Raw genomic sequence first — 25181 nt, 5'->3', positions numbered from 1 at the left:
GCCAGGTCGATTCTAGAGACACCCCGGAGTTTGAACACATGCCGCCTGCTGGCTGGGGGTCCAGCTCCAGAGAATCCCGGGATGCCGTCAGGAGGACCAGGAAGTGCCAGGCAGGTGTGGCTGAGGATTCCCAGGAAGTTGCCCCGCAGGTGAGGCAGCAACCTGTCGTGGAGGCGGCATGGGGCTTCAGGGCCGGCACCACCTCCCACCAGCCCGGTGACCTTGGACAAGTTACCTCATCTCAGAGCATGGGTGTCCTCCTCTGTAAAACGGAGATAATGATGGCTCCTACCTCACGGGCCGTCATGGGGGTTGGAGGTGGGATCTGTAAGGTGCCAGCTAGGGACTGGCACAGAGGAAGCGTTCAATAAACAGCAGCTGTGACTCATGTATTATGCATTTGCCTTCCATGTCTGATGAGGGCTGAAGTGCCGGTAAATATTTCAGGGTGGCCCTAATTGGGGGTGAGGACCAGGTCCAGAGGTATTTGCTGCCCAAATCCCGGTGTCCATGACGGCCACTGCAGCACCTTCCTGGGCGAGCAGCCTGCTTCGGTCTCTTGTAACTCTCTGACCTGGCCTGATGGGCTCTGGGCTTTGCTCTGGGCTCGTTGGCTTTCCTCCTTAGCTCCGTAGTGCCCTGGGGGTAATTCCCTATATCACATAGAACAGGGAGGAAGGGACAGAGACCCCTCACCCACCCTGGGGCCATTCCTCTGCAGAAAGGGTTGGTCTCCACACTTGAACTGCCCCCTTTCCCCACCAACTGGACCGTGGAGAAAGTAAAGCTCCCCCTTCCCAGCCCCACTTCCCCTCAGTGCCTGGGAGCTCTGTCAGGAGCCCCAGGGCGGAAAGAATGCAGGATTAATCTGCTCCCCCGGGACCGTACCTCTTTCCTGGCTGCTGCTCACCGCCCGGGCCCATGGCTACCCATCGGCCCTCTCTACACCTGGAGAGGACGCAGCTCCAGCCCCTCCTGAGGCACCTGCCGAGCCGGCCGCCCAGTGCCCAGCTCCAAGGACAGAGGCAGCGCATCCCCAGCTTTGAAGGGCTGTTTTATGTAACAGCCACGCCCCTGATGGGCCCAGGGCGCTCCTCTCAGGCTGGCCCAGCGCCTCAGTCAGGACTGGGAGTTCCTGTCCCGCTGGCGCCCGGAGGTTGTGAAAGACCCCGCGGATGGGGGACTCGCCCTTCTGTTGGCTGCCACTCCAGGGCTCTACCCCAGTGTCCCTCAAGCCACCACCTTCCACTTGCCTTTTCTTCTGCTTCAGCCCGTGCCCCCCAAACTCTCCTGGGAAGCCCCCTCGTCTAGGGTAGGACTGGGAGATCAGGGCTGGGAGAGGGAGGCCCCCAAGGCTGGGAGAGAGTGGGTCGTCCACGGACTGGCAGGCAGGGAGTGTTGAGCCCCCACACGAGGGTGGTGGCAGTGGTTCTGGTGTAGGTTTAAGATGCTTCACTTCCTGGGCGGGTGGCTGGTTCAAGAGTGGGTGTGGGGCCTGGGTGGGGCGGAAGAGGCAGGTAGGAGGGATCAGGGAGGAGCTCTGGGACAGCTGGGACACCCCTCGCTCTGGGTTAAAGATCCGACAGTCCTCGGTCCTTCGGCTACTGCCCTGTCCTTCCTTCCTTGCTCCAAGGACTCAGCCTCATGGCTCTGGTAAGGCCCGGCAGGGCACTGGGCCCACTCTGATTCCGAATCGCTACCCAGGGCCCTGGCTAACGCGGGCTCGGCAGGTGTCTGTTTCTTAGGAAGGGCTGGAGCTGCGTCCTCTCCAGGCGTAGAGAGGGCGGATGGGCAGCTGTGGGCCTGGGTGGTGAGCAGCAGCCAGGGAAGAGGCAGGGAACTGGGGCCCAGATCCACTTGAGTTCTTTCTGCTCCCAGGCACTGTGAACTTGGGCCTGGGGAACTCAGAGGCTGCCAGCTGCCTTTCTGGGGCCCCAAAGGGAAGTGGCCACTCTGGTGCTCCCTCTGACTCAGTTGCTTGGCGTGTGGGGACCCTGGGCTGACACTGATGGGTGAGCTTCCCCAGCTCTGCCTGGGACCAGGGAACTCCCTGATCTCCATCCATCAGAGGCCTTCCCGAGGCAGGGCGAAAGGCCAAAAGCAAGAGCAGTTGGCACAGGCTTCTGCCCTGGCACGCTTGGCAGGATCCACATTCCCGGAACCAGGGAAGTGAGTTTGGATGAAGCTTCCTGGGAACCATCTTTAGCCTGACCTCATAGAACCTGGAGAACTAGAACTTGATAACCTGTGGGCGGTCTGAGCTGGTAACTTTTGTTCCTACGCTAGCAGAGAGCCGATTTCCAGAACTGTGCCCTGACTGGGGATGGAGAGTAATGGGAGCAGGTCAGCTTGGGGCCCGAGGCCAGGCCAGGCCTCACGAGACCAGAATGTGACAGAATGGGGCATAGGGTGTTACCTAAAAGTTGGCTGTGGTTAATCCAGAGATACAATATCTCCTCCTTGAGATAGATTCTTTGGTTGTGTTCGGGATTAGGCCTCAGAGGGGTTGCCCCAGCCTCCTTTTTGACTCCTGGCCCCATCAGCCTACAGCAAGCCTTTCCCCTTCCCCCACTCTGCAGGCAAGAGTGCCTGGGACCTGTCTGCTCACCATTCGCATCCTGCAGGCCCATGACCTGCCCTCCAAGGACCTAGGTGAGTGTGCTGTTTCCCCTGCCCTGTGTCCGGGCCAAGAGGGAAGAACACTACTGCAGCTGCATCCCAAGTAGGGGCAGGGGCAGTGGGAGGAGAGGTGAGAAGGGCTGGGCCAGCAGAGGAGTCATGGAAGCAGGGTAGTGAGGGGAGGTCCTGGGTGGAAGGTGGAGGTTGGGACTCTGTGACCGTCCCTCCCTCCTGCTGACCCATTCCCATTCAGCGAGGGTCTCTAGTCTCCAGGGGCTCCTGGGGTGGAAGGAAGTGGACTTTGGGAGGCTGGGGTTGGGAAGGGCTCTTGGCCATCACTTGGGCCCTGCTCTTCTTTCCCACAGTGACCCCCTCCGACTGCTACGTGACTCTGTGGCTGCCCACAGCCTCCAGCCACAGGTTCCAGACACGCACGGTCAAGAACAGCAGAAGCCCCATCTGGAATCAGAGCTTTTACTTCCGAATCCACAGGCAGCTCAAGGTGGGCCAGGCCAGCCAGTGCCACCTGTCTGCCTTCTTTCCCTGCCTTTGCCCGCTCACCCTCCTACCCCACCCCTCCTTCCGGCAGCCCTCGTACTGTGTTCTCCCTCCAGAATGTGGTGGAACTGAAACTCTTCGACCAGGACCTGTTGACCAAAGATGACACCATATTGTCAGTGCTGTTTGACACAGGGACCCTGCGGGCCGGGGAGTTCCGGCGGGACAGCTTCTCACTGAGTCCTCAGGCAAGGCTGCATCCGGGCAGCTGAGGGCATGGGGGCCTGCAGGGATTTGACATCTTGCGATCTGAGCCCTGGGAAAGGCAGATGCTCTGAGGGCTAGCTAGGTAAATGCCCCTCTACTCCAGGGAGTGGGCCAGGCTTCCCTGGCATCCAGAGGCCTTGAAGCCAGGAGCTGCCCTCCATCCAAGGGCAGCTCCTTCCCTGTCCTGGCCCCGGAGCCAGCGGGCAGCTCACTCGGAGCAGCTGGAGAATGTGGGCAGAGCAGCCTGGCCACGAACGGTGGCCATTCCCACCATGACAGTAACCCTTCCCACCGCCAGCTGGCATCTGGGTTGGGTTGGAATCTACCCAAGTGCACATATACACATGTACACACTCCACTCCACACACACACTCCTTCTGACCCTTTCCAACTTGTTTTTTTTCTCCAGAGTAAGGAGCGGCTGGAAGTTGAATTTCGGCTACAGAGTCTGTGAGTCAGGGGCCTGGGTGGGGGGGAGATTCCCGGGTGGGAGTGGCTCCTTTTGAGAAGCACAGGGCCCAAGGTGCCAGAGCTGGTTCCCTTCCCTGGGAGACTTGGATGTTGGGGAGGGGTGCCCAGACCTCCGTGGGGGGTGAGAACCTGGACTCCTGCTAAGGGTCCCCGGGGCTCTTTCTAGAACAGAATGTGCTGAGCAGCTCGTCAACAATGGCATCCTGGTGGTGAGTCTAGAACTGTGCTCTGGGGGATGTGGGCTCAGTTTGGGGGACACTGAGATTGCAGTTCCTCAAGAGGATACAATCTCAAGCAAATGTCCAGCAACTCGAGGTCAGGGTGGTGAAGTGCTGAGGAGCTGGAGCCAGGGAGTCTGGAGGGCGGGGGTCCTGGACAGAGGTGGGGCTGGTGTCTGAGGGTCCCCCTGAATGCCTCAGGCCCGGGAGCTCTCCTGCTTGCACGTCTGGCTGGACAAGGCAGAGCACCAGAAGGGTGAGTCCTCTGATCCCCTGGGACAGCCCCTGCCCTCAGCTCCTGCCTTCCCCCTTTCTGAGCTGCCCACCCAGGACGGAGCCTTATATTACCTGCCTTCAGCTCCCAAAGGCAGGAGGAGGGATTGGGGAGGGAACCCACTCTGCGACTCCCCAGAACCTGAGCTCTCTCCTCTAGTCTTTCTCAGAGGCGCTGTGGTGGGGGCACCATCTCCCAGCCTCTGCCTGAGCCGGATCCCCATTGCGGCAGGCACTGGGGTGCCCTCCAGCCCCCTCAGGCAAGATGAGGGTCTCCATGGGCAGGGATCCCATTCCTGGCCTCTCTGCTTGGGTTTCGGTCTCCAGAGTCAGAGGGCAGAGTTCAGCTTGTGGTTCCCGGGTCCTGGGAAGGTCCACAGGAGGCCTCCATCGGCACTGGTTCCTTCTGCTTCCACTGCCCAGCCTGCTGGGAGCAAGAGCTGAATATTCATCTCCAGGTAGTGCCTCGCTCCCAAGAAGTGGGACCCCCAGAGCCTTTTGCGCCTCCATCCCTCAGCGCCTCCTCCCGGCCATCCTTCTGCTCACGCTCTGAGCTCCCCTTCCCGCCCCAGTCCCTGGCAGGGTCCAGGCACCCTGGGAAGGGTGTGTGCGGTCCATGTCTGCCTTCTCTGCTCCCTTCTTACCTCCTCTGTTACTCCCTGGGAGTTGGTTAGATCCTTGCTAGGAGTGGAAGGGTAGAGATTCTTGGGTCCTCTTCCGTATTCCCCTGCAGGATGCCCCCCAAGAGCAACTGAAGGTGCCACTCCGGGCCGTACCCTCCGGCCAGCTGGTGAGGCTCGTCTTCCCTACATCCCAGGTACTGGTCCCCGAGAGGCCACTGGACGCCTGGGCAGGGCTGGGCCTCGGACCCCAGGGCCAGACTCTGGGGAGAGAACCCCTCTGAGCATCTGTGTCTCCAGGCTTCCGGCCTGGCCCCTGTGGAGATGGGGTTGGGGGCCTAAGGGAGCATGGGGACACCGTGGGGGTGCGGCCAGGGTGGGATGAGAGGAACGGAGTTGGGCCGAAGGTGGGCCATTGTGACCGGAGCATTCCTGGTTTTCAGGAGCCCCTGATGAAGGTGGAGCTGAAAAAAGAAGATGGGTGAGAGGCTGGCTGGGGATGGGAAAGGCCTGGTGGGAGACCTGGAGGGGTAGGGGAGGCTGGGCAGGATGGCCCGGAGGAGCGACTTGCCTTGCGGCGGCCACAACTCCCCTCTGCAGGTGCTCGGCATAGGCTCACAGGATGGGGCCTGAGTACTGGGAGGGGGGTCTTAGCGTGGCAGGGGGCTCTTCTCCACCTTTACTCATGCTTCTGCTTTAGTCAGAGGGGTGCGTGCCCAGCCAGGCGGCACTTGACAAACGTTTGGCTAGAAAAACAGGTGGGGAAAAGAGTTGGATGTTTCCCAGAAATGTTAACCATAGAATTACTGTGTGACACGCAAGCCCGCTTCTATTGTTATACCCAAAAGACTTGAAAACAGGGACTTGAACAGATTCTTGTATACCAATATTTATAGTAGCATTGTTCACACTAACCAAAAGGTAGAAGCAACCCAAGTGTCCATTGTTAGATGGATGGGTAAGCAAAATGTGGTATATGCTTACTATTCAGCCATAAAAAGGGATGAAGCTCTGATACAAGAAATAAGCCATATGCAAAAGGACAAGTATTATATGATTCCACTAACATGAAATATCCAGAATAGTCATATTCATAGAGTCAGAAAGTAGACTAGAGGTTACCAGGGGCAGGGGAGAGGGGAGGTGGGGAGGGGGGAGTTATTCCTTAATGGACACAGGGTTTCTGCTTGGGATGATGAAAAATTGCTGGAAATAGTGGTGACAGTTCCACATCATTGTGAATGGACTTACTGTTGCTGAAATATCCTCTTAAAAATGCTTAAAATGGTAAATTTTAAGCTATGTATATTGCACTACAATTCAAACAAACAGAAAAGCAGGTGGGAAGGGGAGGTATGTGTGATGGTTTGAGACCTGGGAGGGAAGGAACCAAGAGGAGAAGGGAACCTGCCTTTTTGGGAGGCAGCTGTTGTGGCTGGACCTTAAATAGCCTCCATGACATAAGAGGCCTTATTATTTGAAAACCCTGGCCGTCCACGTGTTTGGGAGAGTAACTTCTCCCCACAAAGAGGTGGGACTCCCAGATTTAAAGGAAGACGTTTGTTCCTGCCTTCCCACCTGGTTTGGGTGCGGAGGAAAAGCCGAGTCGAGCCTCGGTGGTGGGATCTCCGGTCTAGCCCTGCCCTGGGGGTGGGCCTGCCCTCAGGACCCCGGAGCGGCCTTCTCTAGTCCCCGCGATTCCCTGTCCTGTCACTCTGTTTCATGGGGTCCCCTGAGGGTGGCCAGGCATGGGTCTGGGTGCACCTTCTCCTCCTGATGCTCCGTGGGCTTTATTTTTTTATTTTTATTTATTTATTTATTTTATCCCCTGGGCTTTAAACTTCAGAGTCTTGGGACACAGGAGTGGCTGAGGGTTGAGGAGAGGAGGGGAGTGGGCTTTGGAGGGAAAGCAGACCCCGCTTCCCATTCTCTGACGAGGCTGAGCGCTGCCTCATGGTCCCTTCCTTCCCCGCCCAGGCTGAGGGAGCTGGCCGTGCGGCTGGGCTGCGAGCCCTGCGCTGAGGAGCGGGCCTTCCTGAGCAGGAGGAAGCAGGTGGTGGCCAAGGCTCTGCAGCAGGTCCTGCAGCTGGAGGGAGACCTGCAGGAGGATGAGGTCTGGGGTTGCGGCTGGGTTGGATGGGGGGCCTCCAGGCTTGCTTGGCTCCAGAGCCCAGAGCTGACGGCTGGAACTGATTGGGCCTCGGTCTGTTCTCTAAGCAGACCAGAGCTGGTGCCAGATGGAGCCGATGGCTGCCCTTGTCTGCCTGCCCAGAGCTCTGCTTCCTTCTCACTTGAGGTTGTCAGGGGCTTGATCCCTGCGGAGCACTGCATGCAGCCCCTGGAGCTTGCGGAGGGGAACCCCTCCCCCCGGGGTAGCTTTCCTTCTCTTTGTTTCTTGGTCCTGGCTGATCCCGATTTTAATTCTGGGCAGGGTCTGACTTGTCAGTGAGACATCTGGCCTGAGTCTGCTGGCCTGGGCCTTCCCAGGAGGCTCAGATCTGCCTGGGTTGCCTCCTAGGGAAATGACCTCTTGCAAAAGGGAGAGGGATAGCTATATGGAGGGACATTTAAGGTGGCCTAGGGGTTCCCAGAAAATGATTACCAGACTTCTCAGGGGCTGAGGATGAGGAAGTCCGTGGAATTTGTCTGGTTCATTCTTCCTGGAGTTCTTAAAACCAGAGGAGACTGACCCTCATGAGGCTATTTCTGACTAAACTCCCCTCAGCAGGCCTGACTCAGAACAGATTCCAAGGACCAAGATCAGATCTTGACCTACCTTAGCTGTGGGGGCTTGCACTGAAGGGTCCTTGACTAGCTACAATCTCTTCCTGAGGCTTGGCCTTTCCCCTCCCTAAGGCCAGCCGTCTCTTCTAGATCCCAGTGGTAGCTGTAATGGCGACTGGCGGTGGGATCCGGGCCATGACGTCCCTGTATGGGCAGCTGGCCGGCCTGAGGGAGCTGGGCCTCTTGGACTGCATCTCCTACATCACAGGGGCCTCAGGCTCCACCTGGTGAGCTGGTGGCAGGTCGAGTGCAGAAGCCCAGGGGTTGCGAATTGGGTCATGGGAGGAGGCTCCGGGTGATAAAGCTTTCTAAGGCCCCAGTGGCCCTTCTGACCAAATTGGAAGGGCTGAGAGAATGCACGTGCCAGGGAGAAATGTGCTCAGGGGACCCTTGGGGGCTCACTGTCTCTGATTGAGAGTTGCCTTGGACCTTGCCTGACTTCTTGGGAAGGTGCCTGCCAAGCTCTTGTCCTGGAAAGGAAAGCCATGGGATGTGGAGTCTGGATGGGGTCCTTATGTGGCAGCCTCCTGGCTTTGGCTTTGCCTAGGGCCTTGGCCAACCTGTATGAGGACCCAGAGTGGTCTCAGAAAGACCTAAAGGGACCCACTGAGTTTCTGAAGACCCAGTTGACCAAGAGCAAGCTGGGCGTGCTGGCTCCCAGCCAGCTGAGGCGGTACCGGGAGGAGCTGGCTGAGCGAGCCCACCTGGGCCACCCGACCTGCTTCACCAACCTGTGGGCCCTCATCAACGAGGCGCTGCTGCATGATGAGGTACGGGGCGGGGTGCAGCCTGGGCAGAGGGACTGCCAAAGCCACGACAAAGTCTGGAGATGGAGAGTGGCACTGGGCAGCAGGGGGTGGAAAGTTTCCAGGTACCAGGAAACCATGGATTTAGGTTCAAAACCATCTTTCCACCCCCAGCCCCATGACCACAAACTCTCAGATCAGCGGGAGGCCCTGAGTCACGGCCAGAATCCTCTGCCCATCTATTGTGCCCTCAACACCAAAGGTCAGAACCTGACCACCTTTGAATTTGGAGGTGAGTATCCTGGGAGCTGAGACCTGTGCTCTCTCAGTTTGTGGGGACGGTGGGTAAGAGGCAGTGGCTTTACTACTGGGCCTTTAGGCACGAGGTGGTTTTCTACACCCACCTCTCCTACACTTCTGGGCCAGATCCCAGGATTTTCGAAAGACTGTCATCCTACCCTTCATTCAGATCTTTGGGATAGGGGCAAGGGCCTCAGGCCGCATGTCTTAAGGCCTGAGCCTCCTTCTCACCAGGCCACCTGAATTGTGGGTGCGTTGGTGCCTGAGGGGCCTCAGCTCCCAGCCCCAGGGCTGAGGCTGTGGCCTTCTCACAGAGTGGGTCGAGTTCTCCCCCTATGAGATTGGCTTCCCCAAGTATGGGGCCTTCATCCCCTCTGAGCTCTTCGGCTCCGAGTTCTTCATGGGGCGGCTGATGAAGCGGCTCCCGGAGTCCCGCATCTGCTTCCTGGAAGGTGAGGGGGCTCTGGAGGGCTGGAGAGGCTGGGGTGTTGGGGGAGAATGGGCCTGGGGGAGATGCAGTAGGGCTCTCAACTTACCCGGCTCAGTCACTGAGTTGCTTCCTGTGCCGGGATGAGCCATGGAGAAGGGACAGGATGGGATGGGGTGGGGTGGGTTGGGGAGTGGGAACTCTTCCCCTCGTATTCCCTCTCTCAGGTATCTGGAGCAACCTGTATGCAGCCAGCCTCCAGGACAGCCTATACTGGACCTCGGAGCCCAGCCAGTTCTGGGACCACTGGGCTCAGAATCGGGCCACCTTGGGTAGGTGCTGGGGCTCCTTCGCAAGGAACAAAGTGGCAGCTGATTGGGGCTGTGTTTTGGGGATGGTGAGGGACTGTGCTCAGACCTTTGGGGGGTCTCAATGCTCCCCATCTCCAGGGTCACTGGCCACAGAGGTTGGAGTAGAGGCCCAAGGGTCCCCATTTGCTGAAGGATGCCTCCCCCACTCTCTTGACTGCAGACAAAGAGCAGGTCCCCCTTCTGAAGATAGAAGAACCACCCACAGCCTCTGGCAGGATTGCTGAGTTTTTCACCGACCTTCTGACGTGGCGCCCACTCGCCCAGGCCACCCACAATTTCTTGTATGGCCTCCATTTCCACAAAGACTATTTCCAGCATCCTCACTTCTCTACCTGGAAAGGTATCTACTTTTCACCCTCTGGGCCCAGGTCCCCTAAATCCTTCCATGACTACCTGAGTCTTGGGTCTCTGGTCCAGGGTTCATGCAGCCCCACTCTCCACTCCATCCCCATCCCCCTTGGCACCAAACCCTTTAAACTCAGTCCCCTGGGCTGCTTGCAACGGGAGCTCCTTGTCCCGGGCCTCTTCCTTGTCCCTGAGTTGGGGATAGAGTGTCCACCTTTGGGGCTGCCATCAGAGGAGGTGCTACTTCAGCAGGAGGGAGCAGGGGGCGGGGGCCAGTCTCCTTCCACCAGCCACGATGAATTGCCATCAGGCCAAGGGGGTCGGCAGCAGTGACAACTGCTTTCCCCTCTCCATCTCCCACCCAAACCTTACCAGACACCAAATTGGACGGCCTTCCCAACCAGCTGACGCCTGCAGAACCCTACCTTTGCCTGCTGGATGTTGGCTACTTTATCAACACCAGCTGCCCGCCCCTCCTGCGGCCCACACGGGATGTGGACCTCATCCTGTCGCTGGACTACAACCTGAATGGAGCCTTTCAGGTTGGGCGGGGTGGGCAGGAGCTGGGGCATGCCTCTTGCCGTGGGACTTGGGGTGTTGGGCAGGCTTGGGAGGTGGTGGGTGACCCCAGGCCTGGCCTGTCCTCAGCTGGCCTGACCTCCTGGCTCCTGCCCTCTGGGGAGCTCCACCTTGGAGGCCAGTATCCAGCCCAGCTTTAGAAAATCTCTCAGTGATTCCCTTAGGAGCTGTGACAGTGACAGCTTGTATATAAAACACAGTGGATTTTATCAGTTCACCATCAGGGGCACTTATTCTGCTTCAGGAAATTGTGGCGGTGGGGAAGCTGCCTTTCGTATATTTTGTATTTGGGTTCCCTTGGCAGCACCTGCACCCCTGTATGGGCCTAGATCTCTGGAATCCCCCTGCTTGGAGTTTCTCTGTTGATTAGTGAGAGGTGGTTGCCTCCCAATTTCAGAACTGGAGGGTTTCTTTGCAGCCCAGCTCAGCCAAGCCCTGGGGGAGCTGCAACAGAAGGACTGTCAGATTTAGAGCCTCTGCTCTGAGTTTGTCTGTTGGGTCCAGTTCCCAGTCTTCGATCTGGCATTGAGGAAGTCCTGTGTGTCCTTTAGGGGATCTCCACATTCACTCGGCCCTGGTGTTGTGGCTCCCAGGGAGCCCCGTGGGCCGTCTCTCTGACGCCACTCCTGCCTCCCCCTGCAGCAGCTGCAGCTTCTGGGCCGGTTCTGCAAGGAGCAGGGGATCCCGTTCCCACCCATCTCGCCCAGCCCGGAGGAGCAGCTCCAGCCCAGCGAGTGCCACTTGTTTGCAGACCCCGAGTGCCCAGAGGCTCCTGTCGTGCTGCATTTCCCTCTGGTCAATGACTCCTTCCGGGAGCACTCGGCCCCTGGTGCGCCACCATCCCCACCCCACCACCTTGCCCTCCTGGTGCCCCGGCCCCCCAGTGCATCCCCCTCCACCCCCTTTACGCCCCTCCGCTGTTGACCCCGCGGCCCACCCCACCCCGGGTGCACCTCCCCTCTCTGCCGAGGCTGCACTCTCTCCCTAGGGGTCCGGCGCACACCCGAGGAGAAGGAGGCTGGGGAGGTGAACCTGTCTTCCTCCGACTCCCCCTACCACTACACGAAGGTGACCTACAGCCCAGAGGACGCGGACAAGCTGCTCCTCCTGACGCACTACAACATCTGCAACAACCGGGAGCGGCTGCTGGAGGCACTGCGCGAGGCTGTGCAGAGAAGAAGGCAGCGCGGGCCGCCCAAGCCCGAATGAGCCCCGGGAGCCAGGAGCCCTGTGGCCTCGGCCGGCCCCGCCCCAGATGCTTCCAGGCTCACTCCAGGTCTGCTCTGCAGCTGGTGCTGCAACCATCACCACCACCCAGCGCTCCAGGGCGTCTGGGGCTTGGATGGGCCAGTCATGTCCAGTCCTGAGGAGCTCCACCAAGGGTAAGCCCAGAACTGCCCCAGATGTGGTGCTGAAGCCGCCAGCAAACCCGGCACTGGGTCCCATTTGAGCACCAAAGCCCGGGCAGCTGGTAGACTGGGCCCCTCCCTCCTTCAGCAGGCCAGGAGGGAGGCAGAGTACCCTCACCGCTGGGCCCTGGGTCCCCGTGGAGTGGGAAGGACTTGGGGTTCAGAGGTTCTGTGGCAGCCCAGGAGCGGGAGGGGGCTGGAGGGAAGGGTGGCTGGAACCCAGATCATATTTGTGGAAGTCAAAGCCCCGTGACCTGTGTTTGTCCTTCTTTCCTTGCTACTGTGAGTGGTTGTACAGTGTGAAATAGAGCACTTTATATTACAGAGGCTCATACAAATATGAAGCTTTCTCTGTGCTTATCTGCCATTGCTGCTAAGAAGACGCCGGCCATTCCAGGCTCTTGGTTGCGCATTGCAAGGCTGGTTTAAAAAGCAAAGCAACAGAATGTCTCCCAGGTACCTCAAAGAGCTGATAGTCAGCAGGGGTATCCCCTGGAGAGCGGAGCACTTGGCTTACGTCCCTGGTGCCCTGCGCTTGGTGCCACCCTTTCCCAGCAGGGAGGAAAACGTTAGAGGAAGTCAGCTTGGCCTGGAGGTCTCTGTTGCCATAACCTCTGGCCCTTCTCAGCTGGGCAGACTCGCCAGCAATGGCAGCCAACACACCTGTCCTCTTCACCCAGCCAGGGACTGTGGGGTGAGGCCAAGGACTAAGTCACAGGGCTGCTTCCAGCCACGCCTGGGGCCAGATGAGCCAAAGAAAGAGACCAGCACTGTTTTAATTTCCTGGCTACTAAAGCAAATACCATGCAATGGGCTGGCTTAAACAATGGGAATTTATTAGGTCACGGTTTTGAGGCCAGGAGAGGTCCAAAATCAAGGCGTCACAAGGTGATGCTTTCTCCCAGAAGGCTGTGGCGTTCTGGGGCTGGTTGCTGGTGATCCTTGATTCTTGGCTTTTCTGTCACGTGGCAATGCACATGGTGGTCTCTGCTGGCTTCTCTGGGTTCCATTGACTTCTGGTTCCTTCCCATGACGTTTTCGCTGCCTTTCACTCTGCTTATAAATGACTCCTGTAATGTGGATTAAAACCCAATTGGAGTCATTTGAGCTGCACCTTAACTGAAGTAACCTCTGGAAGAGATCTTATTTACAGTGGCTCTACACCCACAGGAATGGATGAGGTTTAAGAACATGTTTTTCTGGGGTACACACAGCTCCAAACCACCACAAGCACCAAGGGCATCATTTCAGCTCATGACAAGGCGCTGTCTGTTCTAGAAGCTGGTCCTTTGGGCAGAGCTGGGGTCTGAGCAGCTGTGGGAAGGATGCTCAGATACCTGAAGCCGAGTCTTGTTCTCATCCCCTAGAGCGTGTCCTCACTTGTCCCCCTGAGCTTCGGTGCCACCTCAGGGCTCACTTCAGGACCCAGTCCTGTTGGGAGAACAGGGAGACAGAGTGAATTGAGGGCCCGGCTGCCCCAGAATCTCCTCCAGGCACAGGTGCCCCAGCCGCCTGGCCTTCCCTGGAACACCCACATTGTAGCACAAATGTGGGGCGCAGATACTGGTGTGGACAGGCAGCAGCAGGAGGGACCACAGTTGGGTGGGGTGGGGTAAATGGGAGACGACTGCCTTGATTTTGATGGCCCAACTCACTATATGGGTGCGCCCTGGAGAGCGACTCTCAGGCTTTGCCCTGGGCCTGTGACTACAGTGACAGAGCACAGTGCAGGCAACTGTGCCAGAGACCACGGACATGGCTGTCTTATCTGTTAAGGGCTCAGTGCCCTTCAGGCACAGGTTGTGTGTGTGTGTATGTGTGGGTGCGCATGTGTGAGAGAGATCCAGGCTCATTCTGGGCTTATGGGCCCATGGGTGAAAGCTTTGCTGTATCCTTCCTGTCTTCTGTCCCTTCCCCGGTTTCACCCAACCCTGAGCATCTCTTCTCCGGAAGAGCCCTGCTGCCCACTGGTGGGAGGGAGATGGGGGTGAGGGGCTTGAGCATCTGAATGAGGCCCGCTCTTATAAGAAGAGGCAAAGGAACCCACATATGAACCACTCGTTCCCAGACTCTAACCAACCACATTTTCCCAACCTTCCCATGTCCTCGCCCCTGCTCAGTCACGCCATCTCTGCAATCTGTGGGCTTCTTTATATCAGTAAGGCTCCCTTTCCCCTTAGAGAGAGGGCAGGGTCTTTGGACTAGGGAAAGCAGGAGCGGATGGAGGCAGATAGTGGGGCTACAAGCCCTGCGGGGTGGAGAAGGAATCTGGCGGCCCTGCTGACAAATGCTCTGTCTTCAAGAAGGAAGAAGCGAAGAGAGACCAAAATGTGAGGAATGCACGGGCCCCGGGTAGGCAAATGCAGGCAAGCTTTCTAGCAACATGCAAAGGGAACCCAGGGTGCCCCTTACCCTGGGCCTGGCCGGAGTGGGAAAGGCCTTGGGAGCCTCGTGCTGTTTTCTCTGCAGGACCAGCCGGGTGAGGGAGCGGACAGGGCTGCGAGCGCCTGTTTGTGCACACAGCCGTCTCCCTCAGTGGGGGAAGTTGGGACAGGCAGGGCGGTGGCGGGCTGAGCCCCTGGGCTGGGACAGTGGTCGAATCTGTGGGGAAAGGGAGCCTCATGGCGCAGGATCAGCTGCCCCCGGCTGCAGTCACAGCAGAGAGTGAGCAGGTTTGCCCCCAGAAGAGGTGGTAGGACTTTCTGTTTCCCTGGGGTGGTTGAGGGTCTCAAACATGGGGATTGTCCCCCACCCAGCAGAGTAGGTCTGAGTCCTGGGACCTTGGACTTAAGAGGGCAGTATCCATTCCAGCCACTTGAAAGCCCCCCGCCCCCATCTGGGGGCCCTACCTGGGCAGAGCTGCCTTGCTGGGCAGCCTCTCAGTGCTCTCACGGGGGAAGCCGAGAGGTCTGGCTTTGAATTCTGGGCTCAGCTGGGCTGCAGAGCAAGGGAAGAACCGCTGTCAGCCCTGTCCAGAAGCTGGGCCATCCGCAGGCAACTGGCTCCCTGCTTGCTCCTTTCTCCTGCTTCTGGAGGCTCAGCTCAGCTTTGGATCCATGTGCATCAAGCGTTCCCCATGTGGTGCTGCAGAGTGGGCTGAGCATTGGGGGTTTGTCCCCAGTGCATCCCTGCCTCCTAGAAGACGGAACTCAGATGGGCTAAGAAAGGTTTGATCTGGAGGAGATGGGGAACACTGATGAAACTCAGGAGCCCTTTGGGATTCTGGAGAGCCCAGGTGTCAGAGATGGAGAGGAACGGAGCCGGGAGCCCACCGAGACTTAAAGCGGGGATGGGACTCAAGCTGGAGGCCCCAGCAGCCTCAGAACATTCCCTAATACACCATGACAATGAAGAGAAAAAGGGGTCAAAGGGGAATGCTTTTTATGTGTTCCTCGTGATGGGGAAGCGGGCTTGGCCACTGTCTGCAAGACACCCCTAGGGAGGTGATATTCAGAGTTGTCTGAGGATTGGAAGTTTAGAGAAGTCCCTCTGATCCTGGGCTGGGAGAGTCTCAGGGCTGGGAGGATCAGAATCTGCAAGGATCCTAGAGGCAAGGGCTTGGGGAGGCTCAGCTGGGGGTGGAACAGGACCTGGAGTGGCAGCCAGGGTTGAGACTGGCTCCACCTCTGCTGCTAATTAGCTGTGTGATCTTGGGCAAGCTGTTTGATGTCTCTGGACCTTACATTCCTTGACTGAGAAAAGACAATAGTCCCACTTACCTCTCAGGGTATAAAGATACCAGATGTGAAATGCATATTGGAGAATGCATAAAACCCCAAGCGGCACTCAGGAGCTTGGGGCCCACTTCTCTCCCAGGAACCCACCTGTCTTGCTGCTCGGGGCTCGCAGCCAGCTCTCAGCCTGCCCTTCGGGTGGTGCTCCAAGGAGGATCTCTGGCCTGCTGCTCAGCCTGGCACCAAGATGTGATGGGTCAAGTTCTGCCTCCCCTGCAGGGTCCCCTGCTTCCAGCCCCCCTCAGCCATGCCTGAGTCATTGTGTCTCCAGGGCCAGTCTTTCTACCCCACACAGGTTGCACCTTAAGGAGAAAGTGTGTTTCCTGCCATGATGGTCCCCTGACTTGTTGCAGTGGGCTCCTGCCAGGTCAAGGGTGGCTGTGGAAGCCATTGTCTAGGAGAGATGAAGGGCAGGGGTCACGAAGGCCATCTCAGCTTTTCTCTGCAAGCCCTTTCCGCGTCTCCATGGGGTACCTGGGCTGCAGTTGCCATCCGCTCAGCTGGCAGCAGGTTTAGGGAGCCCCCCAGGAAGGCCCCAGGGCAGCTCTCCCAGGAGCACAAGCTGGGCTGTGAGGAGAAGGTGGGGAGGAAGCTGCAGCCAGGCCCTTGTCAAGGCCTGACTGTGTGTCTCCAGAGGTTCCCAGGAAAATGACCGGAGTCATTTGTGGGGGGAAACCAAGGGGAGGAGGAAGGAGAGGAGAGGGAGGGGGCCCCATCCCTCCCTGGGTGGGGGCAGAAGCTGTGCAGGGGCCTCAAGGAGCCAAACTGGCCTAGAGTGGTGGGAAGTCTACTGGTGTCCACTATGCCTGGGTGCCAGGCCTCGATGGGTTTGCGGACAGCTGGCTGGAGAAGAAAGATCCTGGCACTTACCTGCCTTCCCCCAGGCAGGGGCTGTTGTTTATGCTCCAAAATCCCCTCTGTGCTGGGGGCACCCTTTGCAACCTGAAAATGCCAGATGGGCCCCGGCGAAACATCAGAACCAGCACAGAGGAGCGGGCCACTCTGGGAGGTGGGCTCGGCACCCCACTGCTGCCCCCCCACATTTTTGTTCCGATGACTCTCAGTTCCGCTGCCCAGCATTCCCAGCCCCCAGGGCCTTACCACCACAGTCCCGGCCCCGCTGGGCGCCTGCTGCCTGGCTGCCTGCACCATCACCAGGGACAGGCCCCCGATGGGGACACCGGGCTGCGGGGCCCTCGTCTCGGCCTGCTGAGCTCCCGGCCCCTGGTGTCTGGCGGGCCTCCCCTGGAGGGGTGTCCACTGGCTGCCCCTCCCGCCAAGTCTCCCAGGTTCCCAACTCTCGGCCTTCAACTGCTGCAGCAGCTTCTGTTCCATCTGGGGGTGGGGGGAAAGTGAGGCAAGTCAGGGACAGACCGGCCATGGCCTCAGGGGGCTCCAAGGGGGCTCCATGCCCCGCCTCATCTTTCAAAACTCCTTCCATCCTTGTGACCACTTGTTGGGTGTGGGGTTTCTTTTGGGGGTGATATAAATGTAAAGGGATTAGCTAGTGGTGATGGCTGCACAACACTGTGAATGTACTAAAAGCCACTGGATTGTATACTTTAAAATGGTTAAAACGGTAAAATTTATGATATGAGAATTTTGCTTTAATAGAAAAAAACAAATCCCTCCCATTCTGTTTCCAGAGAGAGCTCTTGCCTCCACATTGTTCTTGTCTGGGAAGGGAAAGAATGGGATTTTCCTGGAGGGTAAGCCTTGAGGAAGTCTTGGGAGTGGGCTCAGTGATCTGGGAGGACCCCCACTCTCAGGCTGAGACTAGGAACTGGGCCCATCCCGGCCCTCAGATCCCTTATCTCCTGGTGGGGCCCCCCGTCACCTCTGTCAGCTTCTGCAGTTGGTGAAACTTGTCTTCCTGGGCTGCCAGCAGCTTCTCTAAGCCCTGATGTCTGTGGAGCAGCAACTCCACTTCAGACACTGAGTGCTGGGGAGAAGCAGGCCCGGGTGAGGCCCGGCTCCCAGAGTGCCGAGAGCCTTCCCCTCACCCTCCACGGGCCGGCCTGGGCGGCCAGTGGGCTGGAGGAACAGCAGGGTCCACCCCACGGCCGTAGCTGCCAGCCTCCGCTCACCCCACAGTTGGGATCCAGCAGGAGGCCCTCCCGGGAGGCCAGCCAGGCCTCAGCCTGCTCCAGCCCCTGCCGCAGCGTCTGCAGCTCCCAGCTATCCTCACAGCACTCCCGGCGCAGGGCCCAGGCCTTCTGGAGCTGCTGCAGCCCTCCTTCCAGCTCCTGCAGACACTCTATGACCTGGTGGGGAGGTGGGTGCTGTGGGTGAGTGCTAGGGTAGAGGAGGGGTGTGCAGGGAGGACCCAGGCCTGGGCCTCCCCCCTTCTCTGGCTCTCTCTCTGCCTTTCCCCTGGCCTTCCCTTGCCTGGGGTAATTGGGCTCCATCCCCAGCTCAACCCCACCTCCGGGGACATGAAGTGGCCGTTGTCCACCAGCTGCTGCCCTTCCTGCCGCACGTCCTGGGCTCGAAGGCACTGCTTCTCGATTTCTTGCCCCAGCTCTTCAACCTGCCCAAGGAGCCTCTCAGCTCCTGCCACGTCCCCGACCAGCTCCTCTGAGGACACCAGCACCTGCCTCTCTTGAGCCCATGCTCTGTGGGGCAGGGAAAGGAAGTCGTGTCAGGGCTGGGAGGGGGCAGGACCTGAGCTGAGCAGACAGAGGGAGAGTCCAGCTCCCAGAAGAGCAGGTGTGACCCCCACCCAAAGGGCAGAGCAGAACCAACAACCAAGGCAGGGTGTCACCTACAGTAGTTCCCGACAGCGCCGGAGGAAGGCATGGCCCTGGGCAGCCTGCTCCAGCTGCCGGCCCCGCTGCTGGGCCTTCCCTTCCAGGGCGGCCCAGGCCTCCTGCATCTCGGCCAGCTGCTTGGCCAGGCCCTCCCGAGCCGCGGGGCACAGCTGGCCCAGGCGGTGGGCCTCCACCCGCAGCCGAGCAGCCTCCTCCTCCACAGCCACCAGTTCTCTCTGCAACCAGAACCCAAGATCAGACCTCGCTCTTCCCTGCCTGACATGTGCCACCATTCAGGCAGCCCCCGCCTTCTCTGGGGAGTCCGTGCCCTTCTCCCAGGCCACCTCCCTCTGTTCCACAACCTGGGCCCTGAGGGGAGGGATCAGGTCTCTGGGGCAGAGGCTCAAGTACCCAGTCCCTGGGGTGGGAGGACCCTCACCTACTGCCTCTGGGGAAGGGGCTCAGATGGGCGCAGGTGTCTCACCTCCAGGCGCCTGTGCTGCTGCTGCAGCATCTGCACAGCCGGCAGGTCGTGGCCTGGGCCGCGTCCCTCCATCAGGGCAGCCTTCTCCCGCATCCAGCCCTGGAGCGCGGCCATTGCCTGCTCAAAGCTGTGGGCCTCGCGGGTTGCAGCCAGGTTCTGGGGGAGGAGGGGGGGCCGGCTCTGGGCTGCGCTCTGCTCCCCAGGGGCTGCTTTCTCCCCGGAGACATGGCCCCCAAGGCCGCCTCCTTTGGGGGCAAGCAGGGCTCTTTATTTGGGCTTGGTGACTCATTCACAGCTGAGGTACAGAGCACGTTCTGGGTGTGGCAGCTGGTCAATAAAGGTGGGCGGCTATGGACGACGTGGCAGGGCCCCAGGCGGCGTTCAGTGGGAGAGGGGCTCAGCGCACAGCCCACGAGACAGGCAGAGAGAGGGGAGAACAAGCAGCTCGCGGGGACTGGCTCTCTTGAGGGAACACGTGGGCCCAGGAGGGCGCCACATGCAGCCCTTCTGACAGCACTGGGAGAGGGGAGAGGGTCTCACTCGGGAGGCTGCCAGGCTGTCAGGAGCTCAGCGAGCAGGGCTGCCTTCATGGAAACAACCAGCTGCGGTTGAGGGCCAAGGTCATGGAAGAAAACTGAAGATTTATCCCCCTGCATTTAGATGGCAAGAGCGAGCAAGTGGAGTGGGGGAGAAGGGAGCCTCGCACACCGTGACCACCAGATCAAGCCGAGTTGCACGTGTGTGGTGTACAAGGAGAGCCCACGAGCTGTGTGCCTCAGCGAAACTGAAGCCTGGTGCAGGGAGGGCTGGGAGGGACTCGGAAGCTGGGCAGACTTGGTTTTTGGTTGCTCCCTGGAGGTTTGTCTGTGCCAGGAGGAAGCCATGTTAGTGGAAAGGGCCAGAGTGGGCTGCATGGGGATAGCTTTGGAGCCCCTCATCTGCTGGGCGCCAGGACTTAGAGGCAGCCACCCCCTACACACTCGGACACATGCACACACACACACGCACACACCTTTACACATGCACTAACACCACACACACATACACCCCCCACATACCATGTACAAATATACACTCATTTTCACACAAATGTACCCAAACCATACACATACATGCACACATGTGCACATACTACACACACTCACACCATACCCATGTATACATACATACACATGTGCACACACAGCTCTACATGTGCACATGCACTCACACCATACACACACCCCCCACATACCATGTGCAAATACGTACTCATTCTCACACAAATATACCCAAACTGCACTTACATGCATATATGCACACATACTACATATACTCACACCACACACATGTGTACATACATACCACACACGCCTGTACAAGCTCTCACAAACACACCAACCCACACATGCAATGCTCACACCTAAGCACTCACACACATGCAGACACACAGGTGGTGAGTTTGCTTGCCCCGGCCCAGGCACCAGGCACAGCCTCAGCTCTTTGGCTGCCCCAGCCTGGCCTGGCCTGGGGACACCTACCTCTGTGCGGACTTTTATTGCCCCGTCCAGCCTTTCCCAAGTGGCCTCAACACGGCTCTTCTGGGCTTGAATCTGAGGAAAGCGCCCGGGAGCACCCTGCTCCAGGGAGTCGGCCAGCTCCCTCAGGGCCTGCATCTTGGCCTGCCCCAGGCTCTGGACTTCCTTTCTGAACACATCAAACTTCTCTTCCAGTGCCTGTAAGGGTGTGGGGCCAGGGAGGGTCACTCTGGAGGTGGCTTTGGCAGCTCTCGAAGCTCCAAAGGGCTTGACAGGATCTGAGAGCTCCAACATCCCTGAGCCCTGGTTCTAGAACCATAGGGGTTCTCCCTGGCCCAGGGAGCCCCCCCACTTTCCCTCTGCTCACTCCCCAGCATCCCACCCACCACAGAGTCCGCCTCTTCCTTGCCTTTGCTCCACTGCAATCCATTCTCCCCATAGGTTTGCTGGGGAGCCACTCACCTTGACACCCTCCAGGTCCTGCCCGTAGTCCTGGGACTCGGCGGCGATCACCTTGCCAGCCAGCCAGGAGTCCAGGAGCAGGGCCTCCTGCTCCAGGTGGTGCAGCTGCAGCTGCTCCTGCAGGCCCTGTGCCCTGCCCTCCGCTCTCCGCAGCAGCCCCACGTGGGCCTCCCCCACCACCTGCAACTGGGCCAGCACCTTGGGGCTGCAGCAGGAAAGAGATGGCTTGGAGAGGAGCCCTTTCCTCTCTCCTCTCCGCACTGGCCCCAGCCCCCAGCGTGCCCCTGTAGGGGGTGTCCTGCCCCTGTTCTCCCCAGGTGCGCGTGCTGCAGACCCACCTCTCTGGGTTCTGCCTGCCCTCCAGGAGCACTGCCCTCTCCTGCAGCCTCTCCAGGCGCGTGCGGAACCCCTCCAGGTCTCTCCTGGTGGCCTCCAGCCGCCGCAGGAGGGCCTGCGTGGCCTCCACGCTCCGGCCCAGGTCCTCACTGTCCAGGACGCAGCCCCGATCTGCCAGCCAGGAGTCAGCCTCCAGGAGCTGGGGGAGGGAGGGGAGATCCGGTTACCCTGGGCCATCAACCCCCAGGAACCCCAGCCTAGGATTTGCGGCCTCATGATTTAGAGCAGTGGGTTCTCAACCTAGCGGCATGTTAGAATCACCTGGAGGGCTTTTAAAACTACCTGGGCCTGGGCCACAGCCCTGAAGATTCTGATTTGGTCTGGAATGGGGCCTGAGCATTAGTAGTTCTTAAAAGTTTCCAGGTGATTCTAATGTAAAGCATAGGTTGAGAACCACTGGTTTAGAAGAAACAGTGAAACAAAGCAAAGCAAAGCAGAACAAACCAGTGGCCCTGTTGGTGGGAAAGATGCAGAAGGAAGACCTGGGGGTAGAAGCCCATTTACTGAGGAGGTGACAGAGATACACAGAGAGACGGGAGTCCCCGGGGGAGGGACACTCCAGGCTTTGCACACACTCGAGGTGTCCTCGGGCCCCAGGCCCCCGCCCCTCCAATCTCCACGCCACCCCCTATCACCTCTGTCAGCAACTGCTGGGCCTCCAGCGCCTGCTGCAGTCGCAGCCTCCTCCGCGCCACCTCTGCCCGCAGGCGGCCCATGGCGCTCTCCAGGTCCTGCACGCGGGTGGCTACCTCACGGGCGGCAAAGTGCCTGGCCCGCACCAGCTTGTGGCCTGTGCCCACCACCGCCCAGGTCAGGGCCTCGTGGCTGCTTATCTCACTCTCCAAGTTCTGTGGAGTAGGAGGAAGACAGGCCCGGGGCACTCCTGGGCACTCCTGAAGCGACCCCCAGAGTTTAGCCTGAAGTCTCATGGGACCCCAAAGACTTGCCCCCCAAAGCCCCCCGAGGCAGAGAGCTCCCGGTCGGGCCTTGCGACTGGAGTCTCGCCACTCCGAGGGCAGACCCTGCCCCTCCCGCTCCTGGGGTGGGCGGGCACCTGGTGCTTCTCCTGCAGGTGCCACACTGCATCCAGGCTCGGGCCATAGTCCTGGGCCGCAGCCAGGGGCAGCTTCTCCTGCACCCAGGCCATCTCCTCGTCGGCGTCCCTGAAGAACTGGTGGAGGAGGCCACGGGCTTCCAGGGCTGCCCTGCGCTCCCGCAGCGGCTCCCGCAGGTTCTCGAATCTGTAGCAGAGAATGGCGGGGCCAGGAGAGGTGGGGACGGTCAGTATTAGGGCTGGACGGCGACACAGAGCTCACCCACTTTGTGCCCCTGGTGGGGGGCCAAGAAGCCCTGAGAAGATATGAGCTGGGCCCCGGGGTGGGTGTCCCTCCAGGAAGGCAGAGGGGAGGTGAGAGGCAGTGCACCGAGGTGGGGGGCACAGGCAGAGATACCTCTGAAGCAGCCTCCGGGCCTGCTCTTCAAGGTCTTTGGTGGGGCAGGGGCCTTCCCTGGCAAAGGCCTGGGCCTGGCTCAGCAGGGCCCGTGCCTGCCTGGCCTGCCCGTCCACAGCTGCCTCCAGCTCTCCCTGTGCCCCCAGGAGCTGGGCCACCCCGGACAGGTCCTGCTCCCTGAGGGTGGCTTGCAGCTCGGCCTCCACGGGCTCCAGGCAGCTCTCCAGCTCCTCCAGGCTCCGCTGGAGATGCAGGGCCTGGGGCAGAATGTGAGGTGGGCATGCTGTGGGGAGGCCTGGCACCCTGTTCTGCCTGCTCTGGGGCCCACACACACAGCCTCACCTCCCAGGCTTCCTGTAGCTCAGCCGCCTTCCTCTGGCACTTGGCCTGAAGCTGGTCCCAGAGCTCTCTCAGCTCCTGCAGCCTCTCTCGGATGGTCTCTGAGGCCAGGTGGCCCCCCTGCAGCAGCCTCTGCCCCTCCTACGGCCACAACATGGGCACATACTTCATGGACGCAGGACTGCTGGTTCCAGGGCACTTGTGTTGACTTAGTCTCTGGGTGCTAGCTGTGTGACCTTGGGCAAGCTCCTCAACCTCTCTGAGCCTCATTTTCCTTATCCACATAATGGGACTCATAATGGATTATTTTGCTTAAATGAGATAAAACATAAAATACTTAGCAGGGCCCTTTATCAGAGGGAAGCCAGCCTGGGGTCAGGGCCTGCCCTTTGTAGGTAGAAGAGAGAGCATTTAAAAGGTGCTATGCTTTGACTTCTTTACCCACAGAACTGCAGGTCCTGCCCTCACTGTGTCCTTTTAACATCTTTCAAGATAGTTTTTAAAATGAGCACGTCAAAAGAGTATCTTTAAAATGACTGAAAAGGCACTGTTTTTGGAGACGGTATCCAGGAGAAGCAACTGCTTCTCACTACACTTTGGTGCTTAGCACGGCATGCAGCACACAGAGAGCACCCAGTTCACGCTGGCTCCATCACTGGGGTTCAGAGACAACCCCTGGGGGCTGTGGGGCTCCCCGACTGAAGGACCGTGTCCCCTGAGCCAGGCCCCTCGCGGCCTCACCGTCTGCAGCCCCTGTTGGTGGTGCGCAGAGGAGTCCAGCTCGGCCTGGAGGTTCTGCTGCCTCTGCCACTGTGCCTGCAGCGTGGCCGGGTCCCGCCAGCCCTCGTCCAGGGCCCCCGGGGTCTTCTCCCTCAGCCATATGGCCGCCTGGGCAGATGGGGAGGACCAGGCTCAGCTGCCCGGGGCCCTCCCACAGGAAGGGTGGCCTCTCCCTGGGGCACCTCCTCCCTCCCAGACCACCTCCTCTTCCCAAGTGAGGGGCACCTCGGAGGAATCCTGCAGGAAGGTCTGCAGCCGGAGCTCCTCCAGCTGGCGACGGCCGGCCCCGGCTTGCTCCAGGAGTGCCTCTTTCCTGCCAGAAGGAGCGGCTCATGGGTCCTCTGGTCCACCCACCAGGATCTGGAGCTGCTACGTATGCACGCGTGTGTGTGTGCCCTTCCAGCCTGGGACGGCCTTTCCCGGGTATCAACATACCCTGACCCTGAGCCCGGGGTCTCCTCTAAAATAGTGACGTGCGATTTCTCCTCTTTATTACTGTTTAAACTGCTTTTTTTGATCATACATTGATATTAGTAAGAAATGTTTGAGTAGGCACCCCCCTAAATATGTATTTGGATGTTAAATACATTAATGCCCAAAAATAGTAATTAGAAATGAGATCTATGAAATAAATAGGAATATGTATCTCATAAACAAACAAAAATAAATCTAATATTTCTATTAATCTCTATTCTCCCCACCCCATGCCAGCCCACTGCGGGCCGTGCATGCCTCTCCCTGTCACCACATCCCCTCGCTGGCTTGTGGGTGAACCTTTGTCTCGCCTTTTGAGGAGGGCGGTGGGGGGGGACGCAGAGAGGCTTGACGGGAATGGAAACTCCCTCCCAGAGGGCGGCAGGAGCCTGGGTGGGGCGGGGGCTCAGGGTGGCCAGGAGCCACCTAAGATGACCGGGGGAGGGGGCTGTGTTGACAGAGACGCACAAACCAACGTCTGCCACCTGTCAATTCAAAGACCTCCGTGGGTAACCCAGGGGTCCTCCTGCACGAGTGGAGGAGCGCTTGGCTTCAGCCCCTGCCTGGGCACCGGCACGGGCCTGAGAGGGGCCCGAAGCATGTGGGGGTTGCGGGGGGGGGGGTGTCTGGGAAGGATGGAGACACCCGCCAGTCTGGGGTCCAGCATTTGGCCAAATCTGCCTCAATCTAAAAGTTGGAATTGCTGGACGAAGCATCCAGACAGATGAGCTTTTATAAGGAACAAAAGAGGAGTCCTGGTGTCTCTTAAACTGTGTGGGTCAAGCACACCCATGGCTGAACATCAGTTAAATTAGGATAAGAAATCAGGGCTCTGCCAATTTGCCCACAAGCGCCAGACACCAAATG

General features: G+C 59.2%; 2 protein-coding genes across 2 annotated transcripts in view; one reads left to right on the top strand and one right to left on the bottom strand.

Moving 5' to 3' along the window:
- The first annotated feature begins 19 nt into the window (after nt 1-19).
- PLA2G4B (phospholipase A2 group IVB) lies at nt 20-12768 on the top strand. The gene is made up of 20 exons (XM_037834236.1): nt 20-149; nt 2580-2652; nt 2985-3121; nt 3234-3365; nt 3794-3834; nt 4022-4064; nt 4275-4329; nt 4674-4804; nt 5080-5163; nt 5410-5447; nt 6944-7079; nt 7841-7977; nt 8298-8520; nt 8671-8788; nt 9111-9248; nt 9451-9555; nt 9755-9934; nt 10315-10481; nt 11161-11347; nt 11507-12768. The coding sequence occupies exons 1-20, from the start codon at nt 39-41 to the stop codon at nt 11725-11727; spliced, it is 2457 nt and encodes an 818-aa protein (XP_037690164.1). The 5' UTR covers nt 20-38; the 3' UTR covers nt 11728-12768.
- Nucleotides 12769-12821: 53 nt separating this feature from the next.
- Nucleotides 12822-25181, bottom strand: part of SPTBN5 (spectrin beta, non-erythrocytic 5) — a 46679-nt gene continuing 34319 nt past the window's right edge. Inside the window, 23 exon segments of the mRNA XM_037835102.1 lie at nt 12822-12997; nt 13265-13358; nt 14340-14528; nt 14777-14864; nt 15752-15837; nt 15964-16055; nt 16136-16228; nt 16532-16603; nt 16763-16996; nt 17499-17603; nt 17749-17925; nt 18087-18276; nt 18430-18647; nt 18896-19051; nt 20416-20610; nt 20875-21079; nt 21213-21409; nt 21906-22118; nt 22325-22511; nt 22722-22978; nt 23064-23201; nt 23802-23948; nt 24066-24153. Coding sequence (XP_037691030.1) covers nt 13346-13358; nt 14340-14528; nt 14777-14864; nt 15752-15837; nt 15964-16055; nt 16136-16228; nt 16532-16603; nt 16763-16996; nt 17499-17603; nt 17749-17925; nt 18087-18276; nt 18430-18647; nt 18896-19051; nt 20416-20610; nt 20875-21079; nt 21213-21409; nt 21906-22118; nt 22325-22511; nt 22722-22978; nt 23064-23201; nt 23802-23948; nt 24066-24153 — 3340 coding nt within the window. The 3' untranslated portion in view covers nt 12822-12997; nt 13265-13345.

The sequence above is a fragment of the Choloepus didactylus genome, chromosome 4 (assembly GCF_015220235.1).
Source record: "Choloepus didactylus isolate mChoDid1 chromosome 4, mChoDid1.pri, whole genome shotgun sequence".
In the NCBI taxonomy this organism is placed as follows: Eukaryota; Metazoa; Chordata; class Mammalia; order Pilosa; family Megalonychidae; genus Choloepus; species Choloepus didactylus.
Note: the sequence above shows the minus strand (reverse complement) of the source record. Positions and strands in the feature narration are given on the sequence as shown.